Source organism: Mixophyes fleayi, chromosome 1, assembly GCF_038048845.1.
Source record: "Mixophyes fleayi isolate aMixFle1 chromosome 1, aMixFle1.hap1, whole genome shotgun sequence".
Taxonomy (NCBI): domain Eukaryota; kingdom Metazoa; phylum Chordata; class Amphibia; order Anura; family Limnodynastidae; genus Mixophyes; species Mixophyes fleayi.
The window spans coordinates 75,408,401-75,420,218 of record NC_134402.1 but is presented as its reverse complement, the minus strand read 5'-3'; the positions used below and the strand labels follow the sequence as shown (position 1 = coordinate 75,420,218).

The following is an 11,818-nucleotide window of genomic DNA, read 5'->3' as shown; positions in this document are numbered from 1 at the left end:
AATGCTCTTCAGTCTGGACTAGATAACTTTAAAATGCCCTTTAAACGTTCCTATCTGTATCAGCAAGGGGGTCTCCATAAAGCAATATGTCTGCCGTGCCCCCTATGCCCTCTGATCTAGACACAGTAGCCAATTAAAAGCAGTTCCTAAGTGCCCACCCCCGGGGGATCCAGTATCTTTATAAAGAGGGGTAACTCTGCAACTCGTCCTATTTTGGCTGGCAGTGCAGACTGTGAGCTGCTTGTAGAAGTATTAAGGGCAAGGAAGCAGGTGCTTCGTCTCAGCTACTTTCAAGATGAGTGACCAAGCTATGAGCTTTCTCAAGGACTTTTTAGCTGGTGGAATTGCTGCCGCTATTTCCAAGACAGCTGTCGCGCCCATTGAAAGAGTAAAATTACTGCTGCAGGTACGATTAATATGCAATGGACTATTTCTTTTTCTATATACAGACATGTTTGTTATTTTTAAGATTCTGTGAAATATTGATATTTTAACCATTCACGATCATTTTATATATGTGCAAGGGTTTTAGGAAATGTCAAATTGTTTATTGATGTTTGGACTTACAATGAGGTTGTGTTATCGTCTGATCGCATCAGCATGCGTTGTTTCCCAGACATGGTACCCATTATCCCCTGCAGCATACATTAGAATTGGAGTGGATGCAGTGTGACAGGTCATAAGATCAACTCGCCATTTACTAGTGTCGCTAAGTTTAACCATTTGGAGACACGTGAGCCAGAATGGGCAGTAGCAGAACCGGAGTCTGGGGAGGGCTCTAGATGACACAGTCTAGGCAGCTTGGAGTGACTAAATATGGAAAGTGTCTCCTGGTCTGCCCATTGACTGTTTTTAGAACTGAGCCGTCACATGATTGCTTTGGAGCACATGCCAAGTCAATCTTGAGACACTGACTTCTACTAATGCCATGCAGTAAAACGCATGTTGTACTTTTTATGTCAATATAGTACTTTGTACACTTCAATACTGCTTTTACGACTTGTAATAAATAGCAAGTTGTTGTTTTTTTTAAATAGTGTTTCTGAACAATGCATCTTTTCAGGACCAGAGGAAAGTGAGGAATGTTGATTGAATAACTAGATATAATTAGTTGTCAGTTTACCTCTGCTAGAACTTTTAAACCAAAAGCTTAAGTGGAACTTTTAAAAAAAAAAAAAAAAAAAATCAATTATCTTTTAATACACAGAGTCCGGTATTAACACTTGTTTGTACATTTTCCTCATTTGAAGCAAAGTACATTTTCCTCATTTGAAGCAAAGCTATATTATACTAAACTACTATGTATGCTATAGTTATTGTCAATTCTATACTCTATAGTTATGTAAAATTCAGAGTTGTATAAGCAGACATTGAATTTGTCTGCCCTCATTAGTTTTTTAATAAGCCTGTTATGTGTATAGCTCTAGGGATACCTTGAATGAATTAAATTGTAAAGGAGGGCTGTCAAACGTTGCTCATGGTACTGCAGTACCCAGGTGCACCATGAGGGGAAAGGGGCAGGTACAAAGTCCAGGGGCCGTGGCCTGTCTGTACAATGGGAGGAGCCACCAACCTGGGTTGGCTCCACCCCCTTAGGTGTCTATGGAAGGGGCCCCAAGAAGAGGCCGTACTGGGGCCTGAAATTTCTCTTGGTGGCCCTGACATATAGTAGGTATAGTATAAGAAGTAATGTAAAGGCATAGTGGGCTGACAACAGGAAAGTCCTCTCCCGAAGTCTCGCATTGAATTCTGCTACATGAGGCAGTGACATCCACTTAGCAGCCAAGAACCCATCTACAAGTAATCTGGTAAAGAGTGTGGGTGAACATTGGATTCAACTAACAATAGTGGGGTTCTTATTGGAATGAAACCTAGTCCCTTCACCTAAGAATACCATTAATATTGTACCAGCACACAATTCTAAGCACTTTAAAGGAGCAATCATAGAGAGTTTTTTTCTTCTTTCAATAGGAAATTAAGTACCTAGGCATTCATTTTTCTTAGCTATCCTCCTTCAAATCAATATTGCCTTTTCAAAAGTTTTCTCTTTGGAAAAAAAATGGCTGCCCAGACACAGGTCCATAGATCTCAGCATGTCATGTGATGGCAGAGGAAGGAGAAGGAGCCTCTGTGCTCAGTACATCATGTGCCATGTGACTGTCGTTGCCATGGAAGTTCAAAATATAGTAGCAGTCTGAGGAAAAATAACAAGGAAAATAGGAAATACCAACATTCTTCTTACAGCCTGCTACAGTGATTTATGTCTAAACATACACCTGATTCTTTCATGGGATTGATGCTTTAAAAAGTAAATCTAAAGGAACTTTGGCTTCCACTAGCATTAGTGAGAGTTCTCATTGAACATACATAAAATAAATGTGATCAACCATTAGGTATTGCTCTCTTTTACAAACAAATATTTCAAGAATGTTGGGTAATAAGACATAGATCCCACTTACACCCTGGACAGTGGTGCTGAAACCCCACGAAAAAGGACAAACTTTTATTGTTCGTTTTTACTGTTTTATAAAATGCAAATGTTTTATGTCATTGCTGGGATTTTGGAATATTCATAGCTGTACCATTTAGCAATATCAGGAACAAGCGTTATATGTTGTGGCTAATAAAACTAAGAGTATAATATTTTATATAGGCACTTATTTAATAATATACAGTTACAAAGCATACTATTTACCTTTCCTTGGTTGGCACAATAGATCTAAACAGCACTTGTATTATTATATGCCACACTTGGCCCCTCTCCCCTAACTTGTCTGGTGTCTGGTAAGGAAGTGGTGCCGGTGGAAAGTGTTGCAACCCTGTATCTGCAGTCAGGTTCCAGGCTCCTGCTGAGCTACAAGTGAGCCAAACCTCCACAGTGCTGTGAGCTTCAGTGGTCAAAGATGTTATAGCTCTGCAGGAGCCTGAAACCAGGCAGAAGAGAAGGCTTCATACAGCTGACTAAAGGTCATTGAGGAATAGAAGAGGGTAGTTTCTCATTCTGAAAAAGGGCGGAGGGAACTTTACCTTGTGTAGTATTCTGGGAGCCCTCAATTTGCAAAACGGAGGGGGTGCTATCAAATGGGGAGTCAGTGTGATGCACCATTCATTAAGAGTCCAAGGGGTATATTTACTAAACGGCAGGTTTGAATAAATGGAGATGTTCCTATAGCAACCAATCAGATTCTAGTTATCATTTAGAATCTTATTACATTCTACAAAATGAGAGATAGTATCTGATTGGTTGCTATAGGCAACCTTTCCACTTTTTCAAACCCGCCGTTTAGTAAATATACCCCCAGGATGGGCCCACAACTATTGCCTCACTTCCACTTATAGATGTGCAAGAGATTACAAGCAGGGTAAAATGGGGGCAGATGACTTCCATACCAATAGCTTCCTATTGTTGTACACCAATCTAATGAGGGGGCAAGAAGCTGCTGTACCGAGAATTGAATTTCCTCTCAGCTGTCCTTCCTTCCATTGCACAGTATGTACCATAATAACAGCTTCGAACTGAACTTGCCTTCTGAGTCCTGAGCAATGGGACCCAGGAGCTTTATCCCACAGTCATTACACTAAATGACGTTTATTACATTTTAAAATTAAACATACGCTTAAAAACTTGTACGAAAAAAGAGTCCTATCGTTATATAACTATAGCAATCAAATATTATTATTATTTATTTATAAGGGACCACAGATTCCATAGCACAGGATACAGAAGCAAGTAACAAATAGATAAGGTAATACATATAAATAGCACAGATGAGTGCAAGTAATGCTATGGGGACTCACACAGTGTGCAGCAAAAGACGCGACAGGACATGTCAGGGAGTCAGACAGTAGACAGACGGGACAATAGGTAGAGAGGACCCTGCGCGTGAGAGCTTACATTCTAGAAGGAGGGGTGGGGAGAGACAGTAGGACCAACTGGGAAGAGATGGAGATGGCAGACGAAGAAGAGGAGGTGATGAATAAAATGGTTAGGAGGTGGTAGGATAGGCGAGCTTGAAAAGGGGAGTTTTGAGTGAGCGTTTGAAAAACTGAATATTGGGGGAGAGTGGAGTGAGGTGGGGTAGGGAGTTCCAAAAATTAGGAGCAGCACGGCTAAAGTCTTGGAGGCGAGCATGGGAGGAGGTAATGAGAGGTGAATTGAGGCGGAGGTCTGAGGCATAGCGGAGTGGCTGGGTAGGTCTGTACCTCGAGACAAGGTCAGAGATGTAAGGGGGAGAATTGTTGATAAGGGCTTTGTAAGTGAGGGTAAGGAGCTTGAACTGAATTGTGAAACGGATAGGGAGCCAATGAAGGGATTTACGCAGAGAAGGGGAAGATGTTCTGTGGGAGAGGAGCCTAGCCGCAGCATTCTGCATGGATTGATGGTCAAAAATGTGAGTGTCAGGAAGACCAGTGAGAAGGAGGATGCAATAGTCGAGATGAGAAATGATGAGTGAATGGACCTGGATTTTGGTTGCTTGCTGAGAGAGGAAGAGACGGATTTTCGTGATGTTACGGAGGAGGAAGTGGCAGGATTTGGTGATGGACTGAATATGAGGGGTAAAGCTGAGTGCTGAGTCAAAGGTGACTCAAAGGCAGCGAGCTTGGGTGACAGGAGAAAGAGAGATGTCAATCAAGAGGGAGATATTGGGAGTGATAGCAACATTGGCAGGAGGAAAGATGATGAGCTCGGATTTGGAGATATTGAGTTTCAGGAAGTGCTGTGACATCCAAATAGTTACAGCAGAGAGACAGCTAGATACCTGGGTTAGGAAGGCGGGAGAGAGGTCAGGGGAGGAAAGATAGGTTTGCGTGACCTCAGTATAGAGGTGGTATTGAAGGTCAAATGATTGAATGAGCTCACCAAGAGGTGGTGTAGAGAGCATAGAGCAGATGGCCAAGGACAGAGCCTTGTGGGACTCCAATAGGAAGGGGGGAGGAGAAAGAGTCAGAAGCAGACATGCTAAAAGAGCTGCTAGAGAGGTAGGAGGCAAACCAGGAGAGACCTGTTTTGCGAAGACCTAGGGAGTGAAGGATGGTGAGGAGAAGCGATTGATCGACTGTGTCAAAAACAGGGAGGTCGAAGAGTACGAGAAGGGAGAAGTGACCTTTGGACTTAGCTGAGAATAGGTAATTTGTTACCTTAGTGAGGGCAGTTTCAGTTGAGTGAAAGGGACGGAAGTCAGACTGGGGTGAGTCAAAAAGAGAGTGGGAAGAGAGAAAGTGGGTCAGATTATTGAAGACAAGTTGTTCAAGAATTTCTAGAAGCAAAGGGAGGCAGATATATGGGGCGATAGTTGGAGAGAGAGGATGGGTCAAGGGAGGGTTTCTTAAGAATAGAGGAGATAAGAGCATGCTTGAAGGCTGTGGGAAGATACCAGTGGAGAGAGAGAGGTTAAAGAGGTGAGCAAGGTGACAACAGGCATTGGAAGAGAGAGAGAGCGGTGGAACTTGGAGGGGGGAGGATGGAGAGGACAGGTTGTAGAAGAAGAGGAGAGAAGAGAGAAGTCTTAGGCACAGTTACAGGAGGGTAGGGTGCCAAGGGTGGCAGAGTGTGTGACAGGTTGTGGGGGGCAAGTCTGAAGAGATCATATAATGTATAAAACTAACCCTCACAGTTGCCCTCAGCACCTTTGTTTACATGTTTTTGAATGATAAAAAGTGTAATCCACATTATATACATCTTACTTTTATTTCCTTACGGAGTTAATTATTGCTGAATAGTTTCGATATATATGAGACTGGAGTATGGCAGCAAAGTGGTGGTGTTGGAGACAACACAGAAAAATGGGAAAATCATTTTAATTTGACCTTATCTGATCTAAAGTCTTACCTCATCACTGCAGGATCTCCTGTTTCCATGTCCAAATCTGTGCGTGGTACATTTGCTAGAGGTGCAATTTTGCACTCTCGTATGTAACCCTTAATTGCATACTTGGCAACATATTGGATTCATTTCCAGGACCATTCTTCTACTGAGCAGGTGCCTGTAAAAGCTTATTTAAGCTTAGTTGCTGTGGCTCAGTGCAAATTAATGCAACACTAACAAATATCCCTGTTTGTGTACAAAGTATCTTATTAGATAGCGGTGGGCAATAGGCAGCCCTACGAGTCCCTGCGCCCTGTCCAGCTGGCTGCTTCCGATCTTATCAGAACGGGGGCAGCTGACTGCCGTGTCATGTGACCTCCTCTGCACAGTGCAGGGAGGTCACACGGCATCTCTGAAGGAGCGGCTCCTTTGAAGGCTGGAGGGCTGCACCAGCAATCAAAAGTTAATGCTGTTTGCACAATGTGACATCACAGGTTGGCAGGCCTTGCTTCTTGTTAAGGAGTAATGCATTACATTTAGAGCCATGCTGACATAGATTTAATTTCAGCTACTTTTTTTTAGTTGCTAATATCCAGTTTTCATTGGATCTAATAGTAATAAAAAAAAAAGATGAGCCCGATGAATCCCTGATTACTCGTAAAGATCTAAAGACTGATATGTCATGTTCTATATCCCTGATTGTTTACATTCAGTACCCCTTGCTTTCATAAAGAGCTTTAATGTACTTGAATTTATATTACTAGAGGGTGAGGGGGAGGAAAAGATGCAATGCTGAAGCTCCCATCGTGTCATTTGGTCCACACATGTAGGCAGCCAGTTTGCAAAGTTCTGAAAAAAGTGGTATTGAACCCAGCAGGCTATAGGTACATGCATCATACAAGTATATTGCTCTGGTCATACAAAGTTGTACAGCATTGTCATATAATACCTGGAATGTCTTCAGTCTGTATACTTAGAAATTGTTATTAGTAATGATATACTTTGAAATAAGTGTTATTAGCTACACTGTATGTCTTGTGTTGTATATGCATACTTAATTGATAGTTTTTTATCTTCTGCTCAGGTTCAGCATGCCAGCAAGCAGATTGCAGTTGAGGCCCAATACAAGGGGATTATGGACTGCGTGGTCAGAATTCCCAAAGAGCAAGGCTTCATATCCTTCTGGAGAGGCAACCTTGCTAATGTCATCCGTTATTTCCCAACCCAAGCTCTCAACTTTGCCTTCAAGGACAAGTACAAGCAGATCTTTCTTGGGGGTGTAGACAGGCACACTCAGTTCTGGAGGTTTTTCGTTGGTAATCTGGCATCTGGAGGAGCAGCTGGTGCCACATCCCTCTGCTTTGTATACCCACTGGATTTTGCCAGAACCCGTCTGGCTGCTGATGTGGGCAAAGGCACAGCCCAGAGAGAGTTTGCTGGCCTTGGAGATTGCTTAACAAAGATCTGGAAGTCAGATGGTGCTAAAGGTCTCTACCAGGGATTCAACGTGTCCGTCCAAGGCATTATCATTTATAGAGCAGCCTACTTTGGCGTCTATGATACTGCAAAGGGTGAGAAACATAATGATTAAATGAGTGCATATAGAAGTAAGGAGTGCAATTTGTGCCAAAAATTTGTCAGTGTAGATTAGAAACAAAATAATGTGCTAAGACTGATTTGCATATCAAACCTTAGATCAGAGTAAACAAAGACAGATAACGCAAATAGTATAGTCAATTAGAGTACAGGATACCAACACTAAGTGCCTCACAAAATGATCTTCTGGTTCACTTTCGGCCAAAAACTGTGATACGGGAAGCTACCCTACGCGTTTCATAACAATTGCTCGAACAGTGGTGTAGGCTCTCGTATTGACAAGTAACACACACACACACATATAAATATACACATATAAGGAGAGAGGAAACCCAGTGGAGACTCTAAGTCAACAGAATAATTATCTCGTGATCATGAGGAAAAAGGAGAGAGATAAATCGGAGAATAACAATGTATTTGCCTAATTTTAAGCTTTAGATTTCTCAACATGTAGAACTAGATACCAGTATCATAAGACATAACAGAATGTAATATGCAGGATTAAGACTATAGACCGGCACAATTATGTCATGTGTTGTGTGTCCCTCATAGTGAGATAAGCTGGTGTTTTTGTTTCTCCTAAAGGCATGCTGCCAGATCCCAAGAACGTGCACATTGTGGTAAGCTGGATGATTGCTCAGACTGTCACTGCCGCAGCTGGTCTGGTCTCCTATCCCTTTGACACTGTCCGGCGTCGTATGATGATGCAGTCTGGCAGGAGAGGCGGTAAGAGAATGACTCTTGTATTTCCAGCCACTTGCGAATGATGTCCAAAATTAGGGTTTAAAGTGCAATTTGGAAAATATGTTGTGTTATTCATATCAAGGATCACTAAAGTATTTACAAACACCACACAGCTTTTGAAGCTCTATGAAGGTGCACTGTATTTGACAATCTTTCTACCACCACTCACCCAGGCCTCACTTGGCATCTTTTTCTCACTGTTGGCTGCATTTGCTACAAAATCCCATCCCTTCATTCACCTCAGAGCTCCAGAGTTCATGGTGTTCCATATGTATAGATGAAAACAATGTATTCTGCCAGAGATTAAAGTATACTTGTCAGGGCCAGCCCTTTGCAAATGTGGGTCCTTGTGTGGTTGGTTTCCCTACCCCACTTGGGGGGGAGTGGCTATTGCCATAGTGGGTGTGGCTAGACACAAAGAAATAACAAAAAAACTTACCTTGGAAATTTTCTGCAAAAAACAGGTATGGGAATCCAAAGCAACAGCAGCCAGTGGCCAGCAGCAAAGACAGTGATTGTTGCTCCGCTTTAACGCAATGTTCTAAGCCTCAATAAGAAAGGAGAATGTGTGTAGCAGTAACACAGTGTATGCACGCTCTTGATGACAACAGGGGGTACCGCCATGGTCAAAACTTAAGAGACTGCAGGAAAGACTGGCAAGTTATGGCTGAAATAAGCTGACCACAACACAGACGACAATAATAGATTTATTATGGTACTTTTATTAGACCATTTGAAATTGACCTTTGTATAGAAGTTATCAGTTCTCTTACTTTTACCACTCATGCTATAAAACAGGCTTTGACATATATTTTAGAATTTAGGAGCCAGTCAAATTTTAAACATTTTGTATATGGTATGCACTAATAAATAACAGAAATTAGATATAGCTCACCCTCTTACAGACGTAACACCCCCTTTGATCCACATCTCATACCTCTTCATCTCACCCCTCTAACCCACCCCTCCAAGTCTATTTTTGATGTTACCTCTCAAACACATTCACCCCCTCCTGAACCTCACCGTTGCCACTGAATCCCATATTCCATTTAGCCTCCTCTATTCACATCCTCTCTCCTTCACACAGTACAGGCACAACACGCCCCCCCCCACCCCCATATAATCCCCCCCCTATAATACCACCAGAGCTGTGAAGCGAGAACCCCTGTACAGAGGCACCCCCAAATGCCGGCCCTGATATCACCATGGAGGCAGCCATTTTGTGATAGGCTGAATATTGGTTTAGTGTACAACACATCTTTGTAAGCAGCAGGTATACTTAAAGGAGTTGGATTGTGAGGTTTATCTTTGGTGCTCCAGCATGTCCTCTTGCCCACCCCTACCGCCACCCTTGGTGTACTGCCAGATTTGGCCTGTGTTCCAAGCTGGTAATATAGAGAGGAAATACTGTATTAGATAATTATACTTGTTTACATGTTTCCTTTCCTCATAACACTTTACATCTGTATCCCAACAGCTGATATCATGTACAAGGGAACAATGGACTGCTGGAGGAAGATCGCTAAAGATGAAGGACCTAAAGCCTTCTTCAAGGGCGCTTGGTCCAACGTTCTGAGAGGAATGGGTGGTGCATTTGTACTTGTGTTGTATGATGAAATCAAGAAATATGCATAAATAAAGCTGACACACTTTAACCCTTTCTAAATACTCTGTGAAGCATCTGGTTTCAGGGACAAAAAACCCCACCAATTTCCTCAGGAAATTAAGAAGGCAAGAAGGGGAGATATACACCAAGAACAGATAGTAATATAGTTTATCACCTTGATGTACCTCACACATTCAATGGGTACTTCAGTTTGCCAACTGTAACTCATTTTAACATTTTGCTGTATTAGTAAATAAGTAGAATTTATAAAAACTTTAAGTAAAGGGGGTATATGATAAGAAGATGGAATATCGTGACATTTTGTATGCTGGCAATTGAAACCTGAGCAAAATATATGTAAAGAAATGTAGTTATGTAATTTATAAATACAGTAAATAAAATAAACGTCTTCCAAAGACTGATAGCCATTAACTATTTTTACAGAAGGTTGACTGGCAATAAAAACTACACAATAATTATATCTCTCTGTTTCTAAACTTCCTGAATGGTAAACTTGTTATTTGTGTGTGGTTCTAATGTAATAACTTTAATAACTATCATTTTTATTGCGTACATTTGTGCTTTTTATTCAATCTTCAGGTTCTGTTCCTTTGCCTGTGCACCTGGTTGTAAAGTGGGAGGGGGTAGCCTAAAAGATTCACCACAGTGGCACAGATGATTTCAGGAGGCGAGCGTTCTGTCCACTTGTTCAATTACGTTGGTGGACGCAGGGCCGCAAATTACATTGGCAGTATCATGATGTGGGGAAGGGACCGGTGGAGAGTATGAAGCCCCAACACCACAGTGGAGTGATGTCGGCAAAGTCACCTATAGATAAAGCGGAGTTCACATATCTAACTTACCTAAACTGCATAAGGATTTTGGTTGCTATGTGTGGCAGCACATTGGACCATTATTATTATATAAGCCTTAATGACTTCATGTGTTGCAGCTGTGAATGTTATTAGTGTATTCAGAATGGATGCTGTGCAGTGAGCTCTCTCAGACATTAGTGTATCCTCATTAAATCAGTGTGACTACTAGAGATGCTGAAATTATTCAACATTTTCTCCCGTTATTTCCTCCCACAGTCCAAAAACATATTGGGAAGCTTTCTGACAAAACTGACCCGTTTGTGGTGAAGAATTTAGAATGTAAGCTCCCCGGGGCAGGAAGGGACTGATGTGACTCATTGGACTTTCTCTGCAAATTGCTGCGCAAATATGGTGGCACTATAATAAGCTAACAATAATAGCAATTTAATTGCATACGGCAGGTCTGTGGGATTCGATCATGATTTTTGGACCAGTTCAATTCAGATTTAACGACTGCGGCTATAATCGCAGTATGAAGGTAGAGTTCAAAAAAAAAAAGTTTGATTAGTAAACAAATTTTGCCCTCTTAAATGTTTACAATATTTGAGTTAAAATTTGCTGTTGGCATGGAAAACCATTAAAAATACTATATATGGTAGCCCATTAAAGCTCAAACCGGTTTGCCTTGCTCCTATTTGGTATAATTTTTTTCAGTCTATATAAAGTTTGCGAATTTCTCGAAGTCGATTTGACCAACAGCTGAGATCCACATTAAAATACATTTGAGCATCTCTAGTTAATATCATTAACTCCTGTGAAGCAACATACAAACAATGTATGTGCCAGCCATACAATGAGTGAATCTGTTCAGTAATGAGTGTGCACCAGCCTTTATTGTATTAGTTTAAAAAAAACAATCCATGTTTATAACATTTGAAGAACAAATGAGCCATAATTAGCTTGTAATAAAGTCACAGCAGCCATGTTTACACGCTGTACTAATAATGCTCGCTGCTCTCGTCATGCTTCTCTACCAAATCTTTTACACCTATTTAGAAGGTGTTTTTATTTGAACAATATTAAAGGAATGGCATCAATTTATTTTGCTGGTCATTTGGATATTTAATCACTGAAAATTTTACTTTCGTCAGGAAAGAAAAGTTGTCCTTTCATTAGAACAATACTTGGCAGACCCATATTATATTTTTAATGGTACAAAGCTGAATACTGGGCAGAACAATATGGCCTACA

At 41.4% G+C, this 11,818-nt stretch overlaps 1 protein-coding gene across 1 annotated transcript; it reads left to right on the top strand.

Annotated features, from left to right (window-relative positions):
- Positions 1 to 201: 201 nt before the first annotated feature.
- Positions 202 to 9,801, top strand: SLC25A4 (solute carrier family 25 member 4). The gene is made up of 4 exons (XM_075196961.1): positions 202 to 406; positions 6,891 to 7,377; positions 7,988 to 8,128; positions 9,624 to 9,801. The coding sequence occupies exons 1-4, from the start codon at positions 296 to 298 to the stop codon at positions 9,779 to 9,781; spliced, it is 897 nt and encodes a 298-aa protein (XP_075053062.1). The 5' UTR covers positions 202 to 295; the 3' UTR covers positions 9,782 to 9,801.
- The last annotated feature ends 2,017 nt before the right edge of the window (positions 9,802 to 11,818 follow it).

Excerpts from the sequence above, each read along its gene's own strand:
- SLC25A4 (XM_075196961.1), top strand. The coding sequence starts at position 296 with ATGAGTGACCAAGCTATGAGCTTTCTCAAGGACTTTTTAGCTGGTGGA. Across the intron at positions 7,378-7,987 it reads CGTCTATGATACTGCAAAGG|GCATGCTGCCAGATCCCAAG; the intron begins GTGAGAAACATA and ends TTTCTCCTAAAG. Across the intron at positions 8,129-9,623 it reads GCAGTCTGGCAGGAGAGGCG|CTGATATCATGTACAAGGGA; the intron begins GTAAGAGAATGA and ends GTATCCCAACAG.